The sequence below is a fragment of the Cariama cristata genome, unplaced genomic scaffold (genome assembly GCF_000690535.1).
Source record: "Cariama cristata isolate BGI_N322 unplaced genomic scaffold, ASM69053v1 scaffold10978, whole genome shotgun sequence".
NCBI classification, from domain to species: Eukaryota; Metazoa; Chordata; class Aves; order Cariamiformes; family Cariamidae; genus Cariama; species Cariama cristata.
The window spans coordinates 473-25,949 of NW_009632899.1; the positions used below are offsets into that span (position 1 = coordinate 473).

Sequence of the window (25,477 nt, forward strand, 5' to 3'; positions counted from 1 at the left end):
TAAAATGTCCACATTTAATATGATTGGAAAAAAAAGAGGATGTGAAAAGTGACTTGTAGGGGACTTTTAACATGCCAGGCTTGTTTGTATACTGCTTTAAAAAACTGGTGTTGTAATTGATTTCAGTGGTCATCCCTAGAAATTACAATGAATACTAATTCTGCTTGAAAGAGTAATTTTGTCTTTAAAATCCTGACTGACTGTTTCTGAAGTTCCTGAGTCCATTCATCTGAATGTTACAGCACCACAATATCATCTGAAGTCTGTCTTCCATCTAATTAACTTCATTTATGTGGGAATTTTCCAAGAAGGACAACAGGGATGAACACTTACTATCAAGACCTCAGCCATAGTGCCTGGTTGATTTAATCATAAAAATCATCTTACATGGGAAGAGTATGTAGCCAGAACTACATTACAGAATGAGGAAAGGAATGTGAACTATACATTATTATCCCCAGACTGTCTGGAAATTGAATGTGAAGTATTTGGATTTTGTTGCTTAAATAGTGAATTGGTCAATGAAAATACTTTGTATTTTAATCCAAAACTTCACTGGTGTATAATTCCTAAGCATGCGTGTTTCATTCACAAGTAGCTTTGTGATTTAGATTTTTTTTATTTTTGTTTTGGGTGTGACTTTATGCAATTTCTAGCTAAATATGTTCCATATCTGAAGGATGAAATGGAAGTACCTGTAACTCCTCCATGCAGACAACAAAGATCATGGGTTAATTTTCTGTGGACAGGACTTCAAGAAGAGCCTATTCCTCTATCTGGTAACAGGTAATGAAAACTTTGTAGTAATAAATCCTGCCATAAATCCTCTAAATCATAAATCCTCAAAATTAGTGCAAAAATAACTTTAGTCTATTTGTGAATTGGTAGTTACATTCTTTGAGAAAGAGTGAACAGAGTGCATGATCTGTATCTGTGACTTTTCAGGGGAGCTTGAAAAAGAAAATGACAGTTACTACGGTCAACCTCTTTCTCCTGGGGGACTTAGTATCCTGAAAATCCAATCTCCTTTTTGGAACAGGCAATAGTAAATATTTATGTATATGTATGTATGTATGTGTATGCATATATTTATACATATGGCAAACACATGTCTTGAGCAAGTATCACCTACAAAATCTCCAGAGAAGATACAGGAAGAAGGTATTGTCTGTGTTTTGGGGATATCCCCCAACAGTGGAATTTAAGCCTTTTCATGCTGACATAGGGTCAGGATTGCTTAATCCTTTCCTTCTCATCGTGATTTCAAGACTAGCATTTTTTACCTTGTTATCTTTCTTGCATATGCACAAAGAATTTAAATATCCTTTTCAGAAGGGAACCACAGTCTAGATAGAATTCTCACTTGGTGGTGCTTTACTTTGTGAACCAGCCTTGATGGCTCCTCTCACTCCTTCCTGTTCACCGTGATGTTGCATGAAGTAACCTTCTATATGGACAAAAAAAAAAGTTATGAATGAGTGAATGAATAAATGAAGTGAAAATTCAGAGAGAAAGTAGATCTTTAAAAGGTAGTTTTGTATAAATCAAAATTCAACAGATAATGCTGTTAAACTTCATACCTCCAAGTCTTGTTTTATGTTCTTTGTAGTATTTTGATTACAGAGCCCTCTAGGGAATACTTAGAATCTTTGGTATGGCAGTCAGAGAAGTATCAGGATAATATGAACTCTCTTTTGCTTGTCGGTAAGAACTTATAATTCATGATCAATTTCTGATTGATGTTGAAGAGTTCCTTGTACATGTAGAAAATATTGGGAAAAGATGATGCTATATTACAGAGCACATCTTTTACAGGATGGGAACATTAGAAGTTGGTATGTCATGTATCCTTCTATGGAGGTAATTTGAGTGAAGAAAGAGTTTTATTTCATTATGAAAATGTTCAGCTCACTACTAATAATTATATTCAGTAACTGTGGTAACTGAAATTTGACAATCTGTTGAACTCTCTTCTGTGTGCTATTTTTCCTTAAGTAATGTTTTGAAATATGTATCAATCAGTAGAAAGGTACTGGTAATGGAAAATAATGTTGTTATTTGACAGGAGCAGAGTTCACCTTAGGAAGTGAAATACACAAAACCAAAATAAGCTGCAGATTATTTCTGACAGCACCAGAATACGCTTTACCATTGTTCTTTCATTTCATTTTATTTGCCTTTATTTTACAAATCTCAGGATTAAGTTATGTATATTGACTTGTTATGTTCCCCAATTCATTTGTACATTCATTTATAGTTGAAAATAATTACCACATTTAAGTAGTAGTCATTACTTTTTAAGTTGTTGGTTGTTTTTTTTTAGGTAGGGATTATGTTAAATCATTGTAAGCATGACAAGCAAACCCACTCCTAGTGAACAAGATATTTGTAAATTTAGTAACGCATCTACAATCTGATAAAAACTCCTTACTCATACACTCAATAAGTAAAAAGTATGCCTACTCTGACAACATTAACTGCTTTGCTCTTAAGTCTATTAATGGACACTGAGTTACAAATGGAAGTATAAACAATGGGTATATGCAGTAGATCATCAGTATTTGGGAGCTTTCATTTCCAAAATTACATTCTGTTTTCATGTTTCTAGATTATTAATATTATATGTTGATTTCTGATTTTTGTAGGGCATCCGACTGTTAAACTTGCCTATCAGCGTCATTCGCTTACAGAACTGAACAAAATACTACCAATTGACATAGAAGGACCAGTGCTTAGCTCACTAGAGGAGGGCTGGTGGCTTCATTTGGGTTTAGATCCAGTCTCCATAGAAACTTTGGAGCAATTGAATATGGATGCCAGTAATGCAAACAATTTGCTTCCTACAGAACTAGAAACATTCACAAAATTTACATCATATGAGTTGGAAAGTAAGTATCTTCTTTTTTAAAAAAGTGATAAAAAGGCAAAGATAGGTACTTTAACAGAGAATCACACAGTGATGGTTACATACCTCCAAGAAGGAAGGAAATGGAAGATTTCTTATTCTCAAGAACAAAATGTTTTATAGCAATATGATGTAGCAACACTACTACAATTAAGGTGTACTTTCAAAACTTAGTATAAATTGTGGGAACAGAAGTGTTTGAGTACACAAAATTACCTTGTCTATTAATGTTTGGATGAAAAGTAGCCTCCACCAGCCATACTGTTTTTTAATAAAATAGTTTCATACAGGAAAATTTCTTAACAAATAGTAATTTTGCATTGGAATATTTTAATAAAGCAGATATTTGTATAGTGCTATCTGCAGAAGGTCAGTGGGAGGAGTATGCTACAGTGAAAATTCTTTATTTTATGATACTATTCAAAGGATTTTTTTACACCAGCTATGGTTTCAAATGTGAACCACTCATAAACTTAAGAATTTCTCATGAACCACTATGTATACTTATAACCAAAGTTTAACAGAAAGTACAAAAAGTTATTTAGATTTTATTATATTACTATGACCTGACTGCACGGCACCAATTGTGGTTGCAGAACTCCAAGGATTAACAGTAACGTATATCGTTTGTGAAACAAATAGGTACCATTCATGAAAGAACATTTCCACTTAACTGCTTTTTACACATTGTAAAGCGCTTAGCTACTGTGTTTAACATGGATGTGCAAAAAATTGCAGTTCTAGTGAAGCACGTCTTTAGAGGGAGCTAATTGCATGCTTTACATCTTTTTTTTTTCCCTCTAAAAAACCAAATCTGTTAATCTTTTAATCTTTCTTCCTAATGAAATGTCTTGCATCCCACTTCCTAGAAATCAAACACCGGTAGTAAGCACCATGTAGATGGTGAAAACTTCTCCAAACAGTAGCATGGCCTTCTGTTTCTCAGCCTTGTACATTTTTACTTAAGACTAATCAGTACAAATTTTCTAAAAGCAGATTCTAATGATCTGGGAAGGCAGAAAGAAGAAATTAAAAAATACTTTCCCTATAATTATCCAAAGTAGTTAACTCTAACTGGGAGAAAGAAAAGAAAAAAAAAATTATGTTTCAGCAAAGAAATTAAATTTTAATTTTTAGGATGGCTTGAAGACAAGAATTCTGTGACAGACCAGGAGCTGTTTTCTGCTGAAGGACATAGGTCAGACAAAGTAATTAAGCTTTACATGTCACCACAGACTCAAAGGCAGTGCTTTGCCCTGCATATGGGTACTGCATCATCTGCCAAAATTCAGAATACAAATACATCTATGGAAGAGCTTACTGGAGGAAGCATAAAAAAGAATAAGGTAGAAGAGGTGGTTTATTTCTTAAATGAAGAAAAGAAAAACCCCAAATCATCTGACTCGTTCAGCTGTAAAGATGTGTCTTCTAAACCAGACAACTTATCCAGTAGTCAAAAGCCTGCATCATTTACACTTGCTACAAAATGGGACGATGATTCTGATCTGAGCAACTTTATCATGCTGAGATCTAAACATACACTCACTCAAAGAAAGGAAGAAAATTATGTAGATAGTCCTGGAAAAGGTATGTGAACCAGTTTATTCTTCCAGGTTTAATTCTGCTCTCTTATACCAGTTACAATAGATGCTAGTTCATGCTAGTAGATTTATGGGGGAAAAAAATCCTTTGAAGTCAATGTTAACATTTTTATGATCGTTAATGTAACTGAGTTTTCAGCTAAGGATATTACCTTTTTTTTTTTTTCCTTTAGATATCTTAGGGGTGTTTGTTTGTTTGTTTTGGTTGGGGCGGTGCTTTTGTTTTGGGTTTGGGTTTTTTTTGATGGTGGAAGTGGTTTTTAATAAAATAAACATATGAGTTTATTCCTATTCTGACAATGTAACTCTAAATGGCGCTTACTTCAGAAGATCTTCTCTGTCCATATGTTCTGAATCAGATCTCCTGGCGTCTTTGGAGAAATAGTAGTTATCAGTTGTAGTTATCAAATTAATTGTAGTGATTCCAAGAAATTAAACATCAAATTTAGCAGTGATTCAGTATTCTTTATTAGCAGCGCTGGATGCACGGGGGATCCTTCCACCTAGTGTGCATACCGTGCTTGTGTTTGTTACAGGCTTATATTTTTAGGTTTTATACATATTCATAAGACTTGCAAGAGATGATTAACATATTAACAATTTTCCCAGAACTCATTATCGTAGGCAACTCCCATTTCCGTATGTCCATTTTAGTCCTTTTTGGGGTCTTCAGAGACATCTGGTGGTCTTTTACTTCTTCCGCTCTTCTTCATCACCATGTCCTTTTGCTGAACTTTTAGCTCTCATCTTCCTTTTTCTTGATTGACAGCAGTCTCAGGTCCTGTTCTCCTAACAAGGTCTTTGGTAATGATTTAAGAGTTCCTGCCTTGAAGTGCAGTCCCTGATAATGAGCGCAACGTCCTTGATTTAAGGGTCTTGTTATCACTTTTATGCCAGATGTGGTCATGCACTGGTACAAAGTTACACACTACTACATACCATTGTAATAGGCTTGTGTTTCTAAGATTAACTCTCTAGTTCCCTTAGTATCAGTAGTTATCAAATGGTAATTGTCAATACTGTTACTTTTGTAGAACCAACATAGCCTAGACAATGAACAAGAATTAAAGTTCTTGTCTGGAAAGAACCATCTGAGCCAGTACTGTTGGTGCAAACCTCATCAAACAATGAGGCAGAAAAGGTCTTTTAGAAAACAGAAAGTTGTTGGTAGCCCTGTTCTTGTTGATGAAAGTGCTTATGAAAGAATCTCAGGCTGTGTGTTGAGCATTACAGAAATGCAAAATAGCAGAGAGAGAAAAGAAGTAGAAGAAATTCCTTACTTGTTTTAAAAAAGAAATTTTTGTGACATAAAGTATCAGGAGATAGTGACATACTTCCAGATTCCCTTTTCAGGATAAAATTGTATTAAAAAATAATATTTTTCTTTTTTTTTGACTACTGTGGCAGAGTTTTGACATAACTTTTGTCTGTGTTTCAGTTATATATCCCAGCATAAAAAAAAATTAAAATTGTTACATGAAAGCTTTCAGCAATAATTCCTGTAGAATAGAATTGGGATATTTATTTAATTGCAAGCTTATGTAATCTTGTAGAGGAAATTATTGGTAAAATTAATCTGTTACTGACATCGGTAGACATGCATAAAATACTTCCATGTCCTTAGAAAGAAACAATCCCAGTTTTAAAAGTAAGAAATTCTTCACGGTGAGGGTGTGGTGAGGCAGTGGCACAGGTTGCCCAGAGAAGTTGTGGATGCCCCATCCCTGGAAATGTTCAAGGCCAGGTTGGATGGGGCTTTGAGCAACCTGGTCTGGTGGAAGGTGTCCCTGCCCATGGCAGGGGGGTTGGACCTAGGTGGTCTTTAATGTCCCTTCCAACCCAGATCACTCTATGATTCTTTGAGATCAAGGTGCCTGAACTGATGTTTTATGCTACCATCTAGTGAACTCTAACTAGAACTGCATCTCCTAGCAAATCCAAATCTATTGAAAGACAAGCTGTGTTAACGATTACGAATAGGCTTGTGGAGGTTTAAGTTAAATGCAGTTTAGATTATGCTTACAGGTAGACAGTGTTGTAGATAGTTATGTCTGATATATAGATAATCCATTAAAATTTATAGGTCTTACCGCATTGATGTAGAAATGATGTAAACTATGGAATAGTTTTGTAATAATGAAAAGATTTTATTAAGGGTCATTATAAATTTAACTGAAAATAAGAAATGCCAGCACTGCTTGTAGGGCTCTTTCTCTATTGTCTTTGGGTTTTGGCTTATTTTTTAAAGATGTCATTGCATATAAAATTAAGTTCAGAAAATACACAGCAGGGAAGTAGTAGGAGCAGCTCATTGATCCAATTTTGAACCCTGTATATCTTTTCAAAATCAGGAATTTTTTTTAACTTAACTAAGAAAAAAAATTCATTTCTTCTTTTCTTTCTAGCTCTGTGTAATCAGTTTGCTTTCTGAGAGAACTGACATTCTTAACTAGAAAAAATCAGCAATATTTAGGAGATACCTATTCAGCCAGAACCCCTTTCAGAAATAAAGAGGTAGAGCTGCCAAAGGAAGCCTTGTGGGCAGAAGCTGTAGCTCATGCATCAATATTTATAAGGCAGAAGGAAAGGAGACTTAGAAATACTCACAAGTTGCAAAAGATAGCTATAAGATAAAAACTTATTTTAAATAAGCAATTTTTTTTTCTTTTTCCCTGCCATTTGCATCTTCCATGTTGTCTCTAGGTCACTTAGAGTATCTCACTTTTTCTACTCACACTCACTGAGGTATTTTTCATAGTTGGAACTCCTTATACTCTGCAGCATCTTTCCTCTCATACATGTTTTCTCTCCATATAGAGACATATGAGCTTTCCTATGGAGCTATATTATAGAGCTATAGTACCAGCTCCTTAATTTTCCCAGCTCTCTATTTCTGCCCTAAGGAAGAGGAACCTGATAATGCCTGACTTCTTGGGCTGTGAAGGCTGACAGGGCCTCATCTCTCTCTGTCTCTCGATGGTTTTTCCATACTATGTGAGGCCATGAAAACAATAAAGAAGTTCATGAAAAGAAAATATATGTGTCATAGAAACTACTTAATTTGAACGTATTTTTGCATGTAGAGTCATTTATAGAACAGTTTGCATGTTCATTGTTTTGTGATATTTGTTCACTTGTGGTTTAATGATGTAGTGCTACAACCTGAAGAACAGCATATACATGTTCATAAACAGGACAATTCTGTTTGTGAGAACGTAAGAATACAGGAAAAAGAAGAAGAGGAGGAGGACAATGTCACAGTCGATATTCAAGCATCAGGTATACTATGCTTGGATATGCTTTATTTTATATAGCTTTGTAATGTAGCTTTATGTTAAATAGCACTACTCAGACAAATATAGAAATTATTAAGTTTAGCCTCTGCTCCTTGTGACTGAAAATGTTCCAAATATTTGGATATTTATTTTGATACAGGTGTGAGAGCAGGCTATGGAATTCTGTTTTAACACTAAAGCCAATTGCATGCAAACTAGAAAGCACAGACTTCGAGTTATGTCTAATCTAAATCAGCAGGCATGAAATGTCTTCATGCCAGTCAGTACCCTCAAATTATTATTTTGCATTTTTTTCCTCTGACAGAGTAAATGAGAGAATTGGAGACGGAAGGGATTGGCAGTCATTTTGGTAGGAAATGTCTTTAACACAGTAGTAATCCACTATAGATTTACCTCATACGTGACTGAGCCTTACCCTGTGAACTCTTGCTATTGTACTTTTCAAGGCATTGTATCAAAGAACATGCACTGACAACAATTTTGTCATGCAGTTGAAATAGTAGAGAAAAATATCTCCTAGGTTCATCCAAGATACTTTACAGCCTCAAATTAGGAGCACCCAGTGCTAGAAAGTTTAGGCCTAGCACAGATTAGTTTGATTTTTCCATGGAAATGCATTCACTCCAACTATGTGTTCGATGAGAGTTTCTTTCACAGAACCGGTGAAAGAGTAGTGCAGTATTTTTATCTGTTCCCATCTGAGATGGGAATCATGTAACAGCTACAACCTTATTGTTTAATTCTTTTTTTTAATAAATTTTGAAGCTAGACTCCTTTAATGCAACTGGAAAAAAATTATAGCTTTTCTGCAGTCAAAACAAAAATTAGCATTTTGCAAAGGTAATATTTGTTGAGACTGAATATCCTATTCCAGTCCTTGAAATAAAGTGTTTCACCGTGGTGGCCTTGCACGTGAAGGAAAGGAAACTTTTTAAAAAACAAGCTGTAGCCAAAACAGACATTAGAAAGATTCACACAAGCATTTTACTTAACAGTGGAACCTTGAAGATGCATGACTGGAAATACGCTTTAAAAAGAAAATGATATGTTAATACAAAAAAAATGAAATTATACAATGCGCATCCAAAATACTATGCTATCTATATCTGACCTATTTCCATTCAGGCTAAAAAACTGGACATGATAATATAGACTTTTTTAGAATGCTTAAAAATGTGAAGTTATTAATTGTTCTTGTGAAATAATGCATTGACCGAGTGAAATTAAGTCAGTTGCTAGTCAAATTAAATAATTTGTATAGATCTGTTGAAAATATTTTTGAAAAGTAATAGTAAATCTTTGAAAATGAGGAATCGCAGAGTCCTGATCTTGTTGAAGTGATCAACTCAACTATAATTTTAAAAAATGGGTATGCAAGAGTTTCGTCTTCTTGCCTGAGGAAAAGGACATCCCTTTCAACTCATTCCACAATTGACAGCTCTGTCATGGATGCTAATAGCAAGAAAGTCAGTTATAATTTGGAAAGAATTGTAAAACAGCCATCCAGAAGCTATTAAGAGCTGTTAGTATGAAAGCACAAAGAGACTAACAGATTGGCTTGTTAAACCTTGCTAGATGAAGAGATTAGAAGTTAAATACCAGGGAAGGAGAAGGGCTGTTTAAGTTGAAGTTATAGTAACAAGTGGTTATAAAGGAACTAAGTCTAAGTTTAGACTACAAAGTAGAAGAAGGCTGTAGAACAATAGAATAATATCACAATCTTAATGGGAGTCACAAGAGTAGAAAATCCTAACTTTTCATCATGGAGTTTAATCATTTTATGAAATGCATGGAATAACATGGTTGCCCGCTGTGAGGCTCAGCTTAATTCTGCCACCCAGGAGGTGCCCTGGTGAGAAACTGTTTTTCTATTAATATTACAGCTTTCATGAAGAAGTCAGTGTAGTTTGTGTTTTGCTAGGTCTTTTGAATAATCTTGTCCAGTAGTAGTATATGAAATCAAACTTTATTATTATGTTTTCTTTATTGTGCTATACAGAAAGTCAGTGCCAGGCATACTGCCTCTTGGAAGAAGCAGCCACTCCTGTTCTAAAAGATTTGACACATCTGAGTGTACTTGCTTCTGTAAAGTGGAATTTTGACAGTGTTAAATTTGATCATACAAGGTTTTTCTTAAAACAGCAAGAGAAAGTGATACATGATCATTTTAAAGAAGGTATGTCTTTTTTAAAAAGTAATTGTTTTTTTCTTCTTTGTTACGAATACAATAATATTAATTAGGTTTAATTGGTGGCATAAGGTTCAAGATGTTTGATAAATTAATGATAAAACTTTCAGCAGCTTATCTTGTAGACTTATAGTAATAGATTTCCTCTTTTATTCCCAAAATAATGTCTCCTAGTTCTTCAGCATTGCATTTGTTAACCTGAAGATTGTAATACAAAAAGTATTCCAGTTTCATTTTAAAATATTTTAGATATACTTCAGAAATGTTGCTTCTGTATCAAACAATGTTTAATTTTTTTATGCTAGATTTTAAAATTCAAAGCTATCCATGTGTTTTTGTTATTTTTTTCCTTTTAGTAGCTATTGTTTGTCACACCTGCATGATGCAAAATGCTAAGCCTATGTTAGAAATGAGGAGAAAAAAAATCCGTATTAGTTTAATTTCTTTCTGAGTTCATTTCTCTCCTATGTGGCATGTGAAAACTCTATAAAACCAGAAAAATGAAAACAAAAGCCAGCAAAATCAATGACCCCTTATGAAGATTTTTGGCTATAGATAAAGAGAGGGTCAGGAAAACCTGACAGCAAAATACAAATTGTGTTTAAGGAAGACTTAGAAAGCTATTGGATATTTTGGATTATATTTTGAGTTGTATTGCTCATAGTTGAGAACTAGTTGTAAGGATAACACAGCAGGCTGTCTACTACCTGCCAAGTTTTTATATTATGTCACAAGTTATGTGATAAACTTTAGCTATCTCAATGCTGAGATGTTATATGCTGAATGTATTTTTCTCAAAATAAAACTAATTATAATGAAATTACAAATGAGAGAGAAGGCAAACAAAAAAATTTTTAGTGGTCTCTGTGGAATGACAGCCCATGATCTATAGAATTACCATATTAAAATTGTCAGCAGCAGGGTTCTCTCAATTTGAGGGAGCTTACAAAAAAGCAAACACCATCTTCACAAACATGAGGGAGAAACTCAGTGTCTGTATCTGTGTCAGTGAATCACAGAAAGGAAAACATTGATGAGAAAATTTATACAGAGAACTACCACTGCTTCTCAAAATCAAAGAAAAATATGTAAGAGTCTGCATTTTGATTCAAGATTCATTTAAGAAACTTACATCCTTTCAAATGCAGCTTACGTGCTGTAGATATGTAGCCTAAAGTAGGAGCTGGGCCAAGTGGTGTGCTTACTCAGACTTCAGGGCCCTCTTTGCTTGTAGGTTAGCTGTGCAGTATATTGCCAATTGGTAATATTACAGCAATGAAATCAATGAAAATGTTTAGTGGCTGAAATACTGATGAGGCAAATAATTATCTATTCAACTTGCCTTTTAAGGGCAAGTGTCTTCTGAGGAATGGATAATATTTACCCATCCCTTGTTATACAAAAATAAGTGTTGTCAAACACAAAATTGGCCTATGAAATAGATGGGTCTTTGGACTACAGCTCAAAGAAAACAGTAAAAACCTTTTATTCTTGGTTTAAAATACCAAAAAAAGTCATGTTGATTTAGCTACTGTTGTCTGCATTTAAGAGACAGAAAAGTGCAAGGGAGGTCTTGGATTTTGTCTCCAACTAAAGAAGTAGGAGGAGGTAAGAATTTTCTTGGTGGAAGGTCCGTAGAGATACGGAAATGAGGAAGACTCTAGCATATCGAATGCATTTCTAATTAATATTTCTGTAACTGTATAGGAGATTCCAAAACCTCCATGGTAACTTACTTCATTCTTTTATTGCCTTCCTAGTTTTAAATAGTTTCACAATATCCAATCTCATTCCATTTTACTGCAGAGTATACTGATGCATTTTTCTCATTAATCCCCCAGTGAACATAGAAAACAATCGCTAACTGTGATGGTATTGATCTATTAGAAGATTATTATTCCCCTGCTGGTCTTTCCTTTCTGCACCAAATATCACCAATGTTCCAGTCTTCTGTCACAAAATGTGGTTTCTTACTGTCTTGCTTTGTTCCTAAATGGCCTCTATTCCTCACGGAGTTTTTATGGTGAGTGGTGTCAAGAACTGGACACAGTCCTTCAGTTTCAGCACCTTCATTGACAGAGGTCAACAGTCACTCTCTGTCTTTTGGCATAGAACAGCGGCAAGATCTTTGTCTTCCATGCTGTTTCCAGCTAAGTCTTCTGTGTGCTGTGTTCCTAAGTTTGATTTTTCCTTCTGAAGTGCTTCACTTGTATTTTTTAATTAAAACCTATGTTGATCCCAGTACACAGAACTAGCTAATATTTTTCTTGTATAATGCATCTCGTTCAGTAATTCCTTGATCAGCTGTTGTCATTTATTCTTTAATTATCATCCTCAACCATTTTTTAGCATCTTGAAGTATGCTTTTTACTATTAAGTCCACTTACTCTGCAGCAGTCACAGATTTCCTTTCTTAAGATAATGAACTATACCACCTCCTGTGTGCAATTCCCCAAAATGCCTTCCTTCTTCAGACTAGTAATTCCTTCCTGTTCAGTCAAGTCTTTGAAGATTTGTTCAAAGTGGGTATATAATACAGAATAGGTAGCCCATAAATTGTTTGATTTACTCCAAGAAGAAGCAGATGTCCTCCAAATTTACCTTCTCAAAGAAGGCTGAGATTCTCATGAGGAGAGGTTAATTGGATGTGCAGAAGGTAATACCAGAAGTTAAGACTCTGCGTGGATCATTGGAAGACATAGGAATTTTTCCCATGATATGTGTGAAGACTAGCTGGGTCCACATCATTTACCATAAAGAATGTGGTAGTCTTTTATAGTCTAAAATTTTAAAAGATTCTGTGAAAAGCACAATTTGAGGTTATCACTGCTTTAAAATTGCTTTTTGATTAATTGATTAGTGGATAAGCTGCCATTTTGATTTCTTTGAAAAGAGTTCTGAAATGTTTGGAAAATGGGTTAGATGCAATTACAGTGCTGTTGAAAAATTTATTGATTTGACTAGTCAGATGAGGAAATAGTAATGTGAACGGCTGGGCTTGTATGGTGTACCAAAAGATGGGAAATTTATCAGTTTCCATGTATATTTAAAGATTGCCTTACTAAAATCAGTAGGGCGGTGTGCATTTAATGGCACACCTAGGAGAACTCCTCCAGCAAGCACCATCTATCCCTACATACTTCTCAAAAACACTTCCTTCTGTATCACTTGCTCTGGGTAAAATGACATGGGAAAAGTTATGCTGTAGCCTAAGCTATTTGCCAAGGCTACCAGATCTGACCTTTCAAGATTATGTCTGTCTAAGTGTGTTTAATGAAAATTCTGAAATACCAGGATCTTTTAAATTGATTATGTATCTGTAGCCTGACTTCTGAAATTTTATACAGACTACACCTGTGTCTTCTATTTGTAAAGGTAAAATAGATGAGAAGGAGATCATGCTGTTCAGATATGCTGCTCTGGTGCACCTGCTGGTGACGGTTCGAGATCTTCTTTTAGCATGTGGCTTGGACACAGCACTAGGTTTGTTTTTAGTAGTGAATAGTGATACCCAGAAATCCAATGCTTTGTGTGTATTCTGCAGTCCGTCCTTTATGTTTGCAGGCTGTGATTCTTTGCCAACGATACACCTCCAGCATAGCTTCAATATGATATTCAGCCCACTTTGCTTCCTTATTTCTGTTCTGTCATTAGAAATTAATTCACTGCAGATTGTACTTTGGTAGTATATATGCTCAGTTCATGACTAATATGCCACTGTTTATGTTATTGCATGGTTTTGCTTAAGAAACATTCATGTGAACTTCCACATATATAAGGTGTTGGTTTATATCTCAGAATGACAAATTTTCATTGGAGTTCCTGTGTGGAAACCTGCAAAAATGGCAGGTCCTTTGTTGTTTACAATCCACCTTCTGTGAGTGTGGAACACTTTCCACCTAAAAATATTCTTGAGCTCCTTGTAAATTACCTACTTAAAACTGAGAGCATTTTAAGCAAAATATGAAATGTTATCTAACGTATCATTAGTCAGGAAGTTTGAAGTTACAGTCCATTCTTAGCACTGGATTCACACAGAAGCTTTTTTTGAGCTTTTCTGTTATTACACTATTCAGATTTGGACTATGAAAATACATTGTAAACCAATTTTATACCTGAAATGATAATGCCATGCTTGTCAAGTTTCCATAGTGGCGTACTGTGAATTTTCAGATAGATCTATCAGACTAGATTCATGAGGAGCTGAAGTCCGCTTCTATGAGTGCCCTAGGAAAGTCAAGCTCCCTCTGCCTTTGTGGGAGATAATGCGGTTCAGAGCATCTAAGTTCAGTCACTCTGAATTATCCCTTGATGGAGGGTGTTTCCTTAAATTGATGTAAAATGAAAAACATCTACCATAAATGGAACTGTGAGGAAAAGAAATTATTTTGTATTCATTTAAATATTTCTAGCAATAAAATAGTAGGAAGAAAAATAGAAGTAGAATCCTAATTAGAATTATTTTCTACAATTACTATAAACAATGTAGGAGGATGGGAGGGAGACAAATAAGCAATTCTTCTTCCTCTCTTCTGTTGTAGTGAAAGCACTCCTAGATAGTATGTCAGAATTGCACAGCACCTGTCCTTCCGGATCCCAGCAACACCTCACACAAGAAACTGCACAAGTAAAAAAGATCTGAAAAAAACTTAGAAAATTGAGCCAGATTCTAAAGAGGCCCTGTAGTCCTCACTATTGTGATGTTGTGCTGTGCTCTGTGGTTCATCACATAGCTATCTTAGATATATTTTTTTTCTTTATGCATTTTCAAATAACCCCAGCATTGTTCAGCATTTTATACAAAAGCCATCATTCAGAGTTGAAAAATAGTTGTGATATTATGAGGAGTGGTGAAAACACACTGTAAAAACACAAGTAAACACAAGTAAAGCCTTCGACAGTGGGAATATAAATAAAGTTGTTATTTAGTATAAACTGTATAAACTAGTTAAATATAACAGTGCTGCTGCTGGTATCTGCAGCTATAGAATTCAATGTTCTGTAATTCTCGCTGGAGTGATATAGCAGATACTACAGGAGCTATAGCAGTTTTATAAAAGCCACATGTACCTGATTAGTAGTAATAGTATCCTTCCATATTGGTCAGCCATTAAATTTTCTTCTTTTTTTGTGCAAGATACCTTCACATAAAGTTATTCACATAAACTTTAAACGCAAACCTTGGCATTTATCTTTTGTCACTGCAGTTACTTCTTTTGTTGCTTTATTAACAGATTATTTGTCCAAGGCAAAGGATATCTATAAAAACATCTTAGAATCCTGTTTGAATAACATCTGGAGGCAGTTGAAGATTGTACAGTACAGCAGCCAGAAAAAACATGAAACAAATCCCAAAATAACAGAGCTTCAGTCTCAAATGTTAAATTGGATGCAAAGTTATGGAGAGGAACACAGTGTTAAGGTTAACAATGTAAACAGTTTCTCTACACAAACAAAACTGCTCCAAACTCTGAATAATTATAAAACAGTCTTTCAACAAGGGTTGATTTACGGATGACAGTCTTATAATTGCCTTTCCAACTCACAGTATCTGTTAAATAAGGGTAGCATAAAGTTTAAGACCTCTATCAGGAGCAGTGCAGATTTCTATTAGATCAAATCTCCCCTTGTTGCATCAGTGAAATAGCATGCATATGAGTTTTAACATTGCCAGGGCTTCATCTTGTTGCAGGTGTATTTGGTTCCCTGGTAAGTATATTTTATCACATCACTTACTGAAAATTATATTATAACCTTTTATTTGAAGGCCTCAATCTTCTTGTGCAAAGAGAATCATAGCACAAGTCAGGATTGTGTACTTGTACAAGCTCAGAGCACACACACCATGGAGTATATGGGTATTGTAATCCATAGACAACCTCTGCTTAACCCATGTATCAGGCCAATCTTCTGGCATTATAATTATATAAGAAGCAAATATCCATAACTGATAGTTATGGCATGAAGGGTAGAGTTGTGGAGGAGATTCAAGTTATCCAAAGATTATTTTTTTTTTTCTGGATATGTGAATATTTTGAGTGATACCATGCAGCGCAAAACACCATTTTCCTTTGCAGAGTATTTATGATTTATTTGCAGAATACTTATCACATAATGAAACAGAAGAGATAAAATACGTAATTTTTTTAATGTCCTGATTGTTTGGAATAGAATTTGTGCTGCTGAACACACAGCCAAAAAAGACAAATCTTCAATCTTACTTTCATTTATTTTAACTTCTTTCCATACTTCACTTCCTGGAGCTTTCTTCTTCTTTTGTTTCTGTTAAGAGTTGTACTAAGAACTCTCAACATCTTTTGATTAAAATTTCCTGAGAAGAAAAATACAATAGCTTATTGTACACCCTTTTGGAATTTAAAATGGAAATGAAGCAACCAAAATATGTTGGTGTTGATTGTCTTGGTATCTGTCTTTCAATAGACCTTCTAAGCTGATTTCAGCATGATTTTCTTCTTCTTAAGAGTAACACATTTTGCTTTGTGATACTAGGATATATATGACAACTTTGTCATCTTAGTGTCAGCTCAGTGACAATTTTGCTTTTCTCCTGAACTCTACTAGATAATGAAGTTTAGAACTTTTGACTATAACTCTCCTGAGTTTTGACTTGCTTGCTTGACTTAAACATAAGGTCGTGCACCATACAATGTAAGAATTTTTATTATTTTATTCGAAATTATAAGGTTGTTTACTGTTCCCTAACATTCAGAGACAGGTTTCAATGAGCCAGAATAGGCAAAAGGAGTATTCTGAGTTTAATAAGAAGTAAAAGTTGTATTGAGTAAGCCATTTCCTGTTCTATCACATCAGTTAATATGATGTGAAATATAGTAATCTGGTTATCCTTTTATTAGCCAGAATCATTATCAATGCAGGATTATAATGAGATGTTTCCTTTGTAAGCAAGAAGTTGCTAGTGGAATACAATGAAACAAAAAATAAAGTTCAGTTTATTATCTTTTGTACTTATGATTAGATAGAACATGACTAAAAATGTCATCTAGCTCACAACAACATGTAATGAATACACTGTTGTATCATGTGTGTAAAAGCAGGTCTGCATTTTAAAATGCAGTTGTCCAAAACTGCTTTGAAAGGAGCCAGTGGGTTGCCAGGTCGTTCTGTGCACCAGCATATGGAAATGGAAATCTGCCTTAAGCTTGTCAGGCTGCCAATACCCAGTAGTTCTTCTCTGACAAGATCTAACACACTGTTAATGTTTACGTATACAATTATCTTGCATCTGTAAATCTTAAGAGTTAGACAATGCCATGTGCTTCCTTAGAAGTCTTGTGTACACCATGGAAAGCGTCTATACAATGGCGTAAGAGTTCAGAGATCATCCTGTCTGAAAGTATGGTGTAAATTCTGTGTATGTGTACATATTCTTCTTTACATACTTTGATTATGTAGCACAAGTTCAGTTTGTATCAGTTGAAATGGTGGACAAGGTGAACACTTTCTCTGGTAGTGATTCTTTTTAAAACTATGTCAGTTTAATAGATTCTAATACTTTTCAACATTTTCATCTTCAGCAGTATTTAATGAGTCTCAGAGATGAGTAATCTGTGCCAGGAACACTTCAGTGTACTCCTATCTGTGTTCTGGAAAATCTTTCTAATTAGTTCAGTAGTACATCTAGCACCTTCCTCCAGTACCTCCCTCCAGATATCTTCCGTTTAAGTTTTGCCTCGGTAGAGATGATGCCTCTAATGTGACAGTAATAATCTGTCTAGTACAACAGTAATAATGTGGTATAACATCTTTAATATCTTTGAATAGCATTTTTACTTTGAATCAAATATTCCACTTTAAGATTTCTTCTGTAACAGCTTTGTTCATAAAACTGAATTCCTATACTGATGTCTTCTATAATATTGTTTCTCTCACATACACCTGGGTTTCAAATCATTGATGACAGGACAAAAACCACCAGCAAAACTTTGACCTTGGATATAGGGAGAGCAGACTTGGGGCTGCTGAAGGAGCTAGTTAGTAAGGTCCTCTGGGAACCTGGTTTTGAAAGTACTGGGGTCCACGAATGCTGATCACTTTTTAAGAGCCATCTCTTAAGAGCCCAGGAGCAGGCAATTCCAAAGTGTCAGAAGTTAAGCAAGCAGGGCATAAGGCCAGCTTGCCTGAACAGAGATCTTCTAGAACTTAGATGGAAAAGCAAAGTGTACGAACGTTTGGAAGCAAGGACAGGCAACACGAGAGGACTACAGAGATGCTGTTCACCACTGTAGGGGGAAAATTTGTGTGGCCAAAACTCAGTTAGAATTCAAGCTGGCCAGCACTGTGAAGGACAACAAAAAGACCTTTTTAAAGTATGTTAACAGGAAAAGGAGAATCAGAGATAACATTGATCTGTTGCTTGATGAGGTCAATCACCTCACAAATAGGGACATAGACAAAGGACTCCATGTTTAATGCCGCCTTTGCCTCTGTCTTCAACACTGATGATGGGCCCTGGGACCCTAGGAGCCCTGTGTTAGAAGACAGTGACTGGGGGGATGATAAACTCGCAGCTGACCCTGAACTTGTTCAAGACTTGCTGCTCCAACTGAATGCACATAAGTCTATGAGGCCGAATGGGATTCATCCCAGGGTACTGAAGGACCTGGCTGATGCCATCGCGGGACCTCTCTCCATTATTTTTCAACAGTCTGGGAGTCTGGAGAGGTCCCAGTCAACTGGAAGCTGGCAAATGTTGTCCTAATTTTCAAGAAGGGCAAAAAGAAAGACCCTGGTAATTACAGGCCTGTCAGTCTCACTTCAGTGCCTGGTAAAATTTTGGAGGTTATTCTGGGAGTTACCGAAAACCACCTGAGAGACAACACAGTCAGTGGTCATAGCCATCTGGGTTCACGGGGGAAAGTCCTGCTTAACCAACTTAATTTCCTTTCATGACAAGGTCACCCACCTCATTGACCCAGGGAAGCCAGTAGATGTGGTGGTTTTGAATTTCAGCAAAGCTTTTGATACTGTCTCTCACAGTGTCTTTCTGGATAAACCATCCAGCACACAGTTAGACAAGTCTGTAATACGCTGGGTGAGCAATTGGCTGACAGATCAGGCTCAAAGAGTTACAGTAAATGGGGTTGCATCAAGCTGGCGGCCAGCCCTCAGTGAGGTTCCCCAGGGTTTAATTTTAGGGCCAGTGCTCTTTAATGTTTTTATAAATGATCAGGACTCAAATGTACTTCACGTTTGCTGACTATACTAAACTAGGAGGAGCTGTGGCCTCCCTTGAGCATAGAGAGACCTTAGCGAGAGATCTGGATAGACTAGAGAGGTGAGCAATCACCAGCCATATGAAATTTAACAAGAGCAAGTGCCAGATTCTGCACTTGGAATGGGGCAGTGCTGGTTATACATACAAACTGGGAGATGATAGGCTAGAGAGCAGCCCAGCGGAAAGAGATCTAGAAGTTTGGGTTGATGGCAAGTTGAATATGAGTCAACAGTGTGCCCTGGCAGCCAAGAGGGCCAAGGGTGCCCTGGGGTGCATCGAGCACAGCACATCCAGCCAACCGAGGGATGGGATTGTCCCACTCTGCACTGCACTGGTGCTGCCGCACCTCGAGTCCTGTGTGCGCTTTGGGGCACCTCGATGTAAGAAGGTCATCAAACTGTTGGAGTGTGTCCGGAGGAGGGTGACCAAGACGGTGAAAGGCCTTGAGGGCAAGACTTATGAGGAGCAGCTGAGGTCACTTGGTTTGTTCAGCTTGGAGCAGAGACGGCTGAGGGGTGACCTCGTCACAGTCTACAGCTTCCTCAAGGGGAGGTGCTGATCTCCTCTCTTTGGTGACCAGCAATAGGACATGAGGAAAGGGAATGCAGCTGCATCAGGGGAAGTTCAGGTTGGACATTAGGAAAACGTTCTGCGCTGAGAGGGTGGTTGGTCACTGGAACATGCTCCCCAGGGAAGTGGCCACAGCACCAAGCCTGTCAGAGTTCAAGGAGCGTCTGGACAGTGCTCTTAGTCCTGTGGTTTAATTTTTGGTAGTTCTGCAAGGAGCAGGGAGTTGGACTCAGTGATCCTTATGGGCCCCTTCCAACTTGAGATATTCTATGGTTGTCATCCTGGAAAACTGCAAGGTTTCCATTTTTGCCACCTGCTTAGTCAATCTTGTGCTTTCTGTGTAAAGGAGAAAGAAAGATGTATGCAGGCTGAAAGAACATTTTTTTTTTTTACAGTACTAGAGTTTCTTTTACTTGTCTTCTTCCAGATACTAATCATAGCAAGGATGGACTCTGAAAGAGAAAAAGCTGCCCTCATTCACACTTTATCTAGAGTAGAAGGTAAATGATAATTTTTATGTGTGTTTTTGAAAGAAAAAGTGGCTTTTGTTCTGTGCTTTGCTGCATTCCTGTTTGTATGCTGTTTGCACGTGTTTCTCCCTTTTCTCCTCATCAGGAACTTTTCTATATATTTTTATACTTTCTGTTTCTGAACTCTTCCATCAGCCTTTTTTCTTTCTTGTAAGTTTATTTTCCTCTGAGTAAGATTCTGGTGTGATTTTTTTTCCTGTTGCAAGAGAATGATAGTTCATCTGTCAAAGTCAAAGGTTTATTTAACTGAACACAAAGGAGATGTGGCCTGTCCATTGCCTAATTATTATTGCATCTATTGTCTTGGTCAGATTGTCTCATTGTTTTCAGCTCATTGGTGGTCACAAGTTTTCTTCCTTACAAGCTTATTAAGAGCAGTTAGAATTTAGAAGTCTTAACTAAGCTCCCTAGCATAGAACCTTAAATGAGTTGTTAGGTACAGATCATGATTTCCCTTAGCCATCTGTTGCTGACCTTGTTGGCTAATTTGCTAAATGTGTAAGCATAAGCTGTAGCAATCTATTAAACTCCAGGAAAAAAAAAAAAATACTGTTTGTAATATCACAGCCCCCCACTGATACAAGCAGCACTTTCATCAATTAATCATTTTACCTGTGAGTAATTTTTGTTCAACGTTGCAGATTCAGGTGGTAAAACAAACATGTTTCAGGAAGATTGTTATTTGAGCCTGTACTTATGTTTAGAGCAAGCCACTGATTTATATTGCTTTTTTAAACCCATTTTTGTTACTCCTCCTTGCTTGAACAGTGTCATATATTGTATTGTTCTTTTGCCTTTAAAAATAAAGTTAAATTTCCTGTGCTCTTAAAAGAAGAAAGCCTGTCTTTTAGAATGTTTTTAAAGGGAGGAGGCATGTTCACAGTGCTTTTACTAATAATAATATTTAGTGAAAAGTATTTTATTTGTTTTAAGATCTTAAGACTTGGTTGAAAACACAGGACAATCTAACTAACTAAACTTTTGAAAAGAGGCATTTGTGTTACACAAATATCCCTTTTTAGCTACAACTTCCAGTCGTACTTGTAAAACTTGAAGTGTACAGAAAGTGTAAAGGAGTTTAAATGATAAAGGGGCAAAGATGCTTCCTTTTGTGCTAGCTTTTAATTTTTCATTTTAAGGTAATCGGATTGTGAGTTTGCGAGACTTGAAACTTGTTCACTTTACTTCTTCCTTGGGTTCAAAAATGGAGGTTTCTAAATCATTATACCCACCAGTGCAATGCAAACTGAAATTGTGTAGGACTTCATCAAGACAGACAATGTAATACATAAAATTTTAATATCCTGTGTTGTTCCACATTTGCTGCTTACTGCTGTGTATTGATTCGTACCCACTGAGGCTCATTTATTTGATTGAGGTTTTAATTCTTTTTATGCAGGTTTAAAAGCTGTGGATTTGAATTCAGAGAAAAAAAGAACCTTTTTAGATTGTAAATATATCATAAGCAAGTAAGTTAAATTCTTCATTTTTGAGAGCAAAGTCTTTACACAGGTCTAACATCAATGAAACTTCTGTTACTTTTGTTCATTTCCATGGACTTTCAGTCTGGAGTGAAAATTTCAGAATATAGAACTACAGCTTCATTCTGGGAGGGGAGAATTTTGTCCAAATTCTAGTAAAATGCTTAGTGGTGAGGCTCAGAGGAACTTTTAGAAAACATGCAATTGCATGTTTTTAACCTTTTATTTTGTTTTCCATGTTTTAGAAAAACTTGTTTAGAAAAATGTGTAGAAAAACATGTTTGTTTTACATGTTTTAGAAAGAGAAAAAGGTGAGGGGGAAGGGCATAAAAGAAATAATGACAAATTATGACATTGCAGGAAAATATGAATACTTCAAGTAGATAACTGGAGGGGGGAAGTACAGCATTTAATCTTTAAATTAATTTTAAAAGAAATTACAGTTTTAAATTCAGGAAGGGTAAATACTTTTTTGTAAACAGACTTTAAACAGTGATTATTCTTCAAAATTAAAAATGTGTTTATTTTTTTCTGAGTAATTCTACCTGAAATTAATTTTATTAATATTTTGTTGGGTTTTTTAAGCCTTAGTAGATATTCCTGTGTTATTGTACATAATCAGCAAATTGGAGCTGACTTCCCTTGGACACATTTCTCATTAGTAATGGAATATGATTATTCTGAAAACTCTTGCTGGAAAAATCTGTGCAAAAATCTGAATGTTACTTACATGACTTTTAAAACCACCCTTCCTGAAACAATGCAAATGGGTAAGTGCTCTCCAGAATTGTGAAAAACAATTGGGCTGGCATATGAAAGGAAAGCATTTTCTGTTCCCTAGAATGCTACATTAATATGTCTGTGGAAGAGAATGAGTAATAAATTATGAAGGCTAAAGCTAAGCAAACAGATCTGGTTGATCTATGCAGCAAGGTAGGAAGGTGTTTTTCTTAGGGTATGAACTTAATTTTGGGCAGGCTGTAGTAGCAAATGTTGGTTGATAAAAGACTTGTGCCAAGTTCACAGCTTGTTTACAGTTACTACAAGCTGTATCCACCCTTCCTTATCCCAAGGGAATGTCACTGTAGATCTAATAGAATATAAATTAAAGCTTCATTTCAAAGAGATTCAGAAGAGTTTAATTTTGAAAAAATTTATAATAGAAGCATTTTTATGGGTATGAATAAAAGCTGCATTTCTAAAAGATATGTCTATTTAAATACTTAAACATATCTTTAGGTTTTTTGCTATGTTTCAGGGAATCACTGTGGTTCTTTTCTTCTGGAGGTACAGATTCCATATGTATTTGTGACAACTGAAGGTCTTCTTAATATGCCAGATATTCTTCAGCTTTTGGAATCCAAGTAAGTGAAAATAACCTATTTAATCTTACTAAATATTTATTTGCAGTTTTCCAGGACATGTATCTTGTCCTACTATATCATGGAGTAGCCATCTGCTTGGCTATCAGGTACATTACTACAGTTGCACTACTAGCATTTTGAGAGACAAGAAAATTTTTCTGCTGAAGTTGATAGCTTAATTCTATAGATTCACACAGATGTCAACCAGAATGGAATTGGCCAATTTGTTTAATAATGAGCTGGCAGTTTTAATCAAAACAACTTTAATTGTCTATTTTTCCCTGAAAAACATAATTTTATCTCTAAAAATTTTTTCCTTTAGTGATTCTTGCTGCTTGGAAGACTGTGTATTTAATTCTTTATAAAAATTGCCTTTGGATTTTTTGGTTTTTAACTACTGGGGCTATGCTAAAAAACCCAAACTAAACAACAGTAAAACAGTCTCATTTTCTGATGCATCACAGCTTTTGGGAGAAGCTAAGTTAAAAAAAAAAACTACTTTATGTGTAAAATTCAGATCTAATATTCACTTAATTTTGAATACTCTTTAACCTGTACAAAAATTTTCATGTTTGTAAATCATTGCACATATGTATTATTTTCTTTGACATAGTTTTCTTGCATTTTGTTTTCACAATCATAAATACCTGATAAAAGTACCTTTTATCACAGAGAATAAAAAAAAAAAAAAAAAAAAAGAAATTGGAAACAGAGCAGCAGCATCTCTTAAACATAGTACCAGAGATACAGATGGTGGATTTCACCATGTTGCTGAAGAAACCTGCCAGTTTTGATCCTTGCTGTATCCTCAAGTCAACTGTGAAGCCATTTTTGAGCTGTGTCTGATTAGAGTTCAATAGGAAAAAAAAATTTATATGTTTGACATTTAAAATTTGAACATTGAATTTGGCATGCACTTTTAAACTCTGACTGGTTCAAATTCTCTGTTCAGCCTGATCATAAGCTAAATAGCCACGAATGCTTTTTGGTACTTTCTCAGTAGTTTCTTTTAGCACTGGTGAAGTAATCAAACAGGTGAGCAAAGAGCTGCATAGTTTCAGAAAAGCTTACAGGTCACTTTTTTGTTAATATCTGAATACACTGTCCATACAAGTTTCTAGAGGACTTCCTGCCAGCAAATTCAGGTTTAGGTCTCTTGTGTTTCCTAGGGATGAGGCCAAGTAGTGTGACGATTGTCTCTTAACTTCCCCTCTTAGTCAGCCAAGACTCCCCGAAAGCTGTAAGCATGTGATGTTCATTCAGTGAGTCTTTGCTAACACAGCAGATAACAGAATGCTGTACTGCTGGCAGTTCTCTTTCACTCAGAAAAATTTAGGATCATACCAATGGCAGTCAGGGAGTTTTCACTCAGTTTGCTTTCCCTGTGCTTCAGGATCATGAAAGGCAGAAAAGAAATGCAATATACATTTAATTACTCAAAAAGAGTATCTAAGTATATTGTCTTGATTTATCAATCTTAGTTTCTGTATTCCATCTTTTTTTGTAAACTCAAAGGCTGTGTATATCAAGGTCATATTCAGTATGATTAGCAACATAATTGAATTAATCCAGTAATATTTCAGTCACTGCTACACTGATATGTATTTTTCGAATGTGTCTTAAAGTGAACTTGAGCATTTGAGAAAGATCAAGGTATGAAAAGACAGTGTAATTTAAATTATATGAAGAGATGTATGTTATTCACTTCCTTTAACAAAATCTTATTATGTTGCTTAACTGAGATTTAATAAAATAATTTGACTTCTTCAGGTACAGCATTACCTTTGTTGAAAGAAGCAGTAGTTACTCCTTAAGGCTTTTTGGAAGTACGGATCGATACGTTGTGTTGACAATAGATGAATCTACTGCTATCTTTTTGCAGGTACAAAGTGAAACTAGTATGTCCAAATTCTGTTATGCGTTGAGTTACTTCTAGACCTTATCTGCAGCCTTCTAACATACCTTTTCTTCCTCATAATCATATTTAATTCATGCATTGTTTCCAATTATTTCCAAATTCATTAACTCCAAAATTCTGTCCATGCCAGTCTGACTAGTTTAAAATAATCTCATGTCTGTACCTACATTTCTTCACAGAAATGTAAAATTTGACCTGAGATTGGATTGTATTAAATGTAGTTAAAGGATGCATACTTGAAAATAAAGTTGTATAAAGCAATATTGTAACGACCAATTAAATTTATCTATGATTATATTATCTTAACAGTGTGCATGTTAATTCCTCCCATTTCAGATGATAGTTATCTGAATTAGTCTAGAAAATAA

The 25,477-nt window shown here is 35.5% G+C and overlaps 1 protein-coding gene across 1 annotated transcript in view; it reads left to right on the forward strand.

Annotated features, from left to right (window-relative positions):
* Positions 1 to 656: 656 nt before the first annotated feature.
* LOC104166570 (chromosome unknown open reading frame, human C9orf84) overlaps positions 657 to 25,477 on the forward strand; it is a gene marked incomplete at its 5' end in the record, with an annotated part of 33,623 nt that continues 8,802 nt past the window's right edge. Inside the window, 13 exons of the mRNA XM_009706549.1 lie at positions 657 to 786; positions 1,610 to 1,704; positions 2,646 to 2,888; positions 4,043 to 4,492; positions 7,660 to 7,785; positions 9,802 to 9,978; positions 13,366 to 13,473; positions 15,225 to 15,412; positions 20,244 to 20,316; positions 21,746 to 21,815; positions 22,419 to 22,597; positions 23,086 to 23,191; positions 24,962 to 25,073. Of these exons, the coding sequence (XP_009704851.1) occupies positions 657 to 786; positions 1,610 to 1,704; positions 2,646 to 2,888; positions 4,043 to 4,492; positions 7,660 to 7,785; positions 9,802 to 9,978; positions 13,366 to 13,473; positions 15,225 to 15,412; positions 20,244 to 20,316; positions 21,746 to 21,815; positions 22,419 to 22,597; positions 23,086 to 23,191; positions 24,962 to 25,073 (2,057 nt within the window). The remainder of the gene's footprint in view (positions 787 to 1,609; positions 1,705 to 2,645; positions 2,889 to 4,042; positions 4,493 to 7,659; positions 7,786 to 9,801; positions 9,979 to 13,365; positions 13,474 to 15,224; positions 15,413 to 20,243; positions 20,317 to 21,745; positions 21,816 to 22,418; positions 22,598 to 23,085; positions 23,192 to 24,961; positions 25,074 to 25,477) is intronic.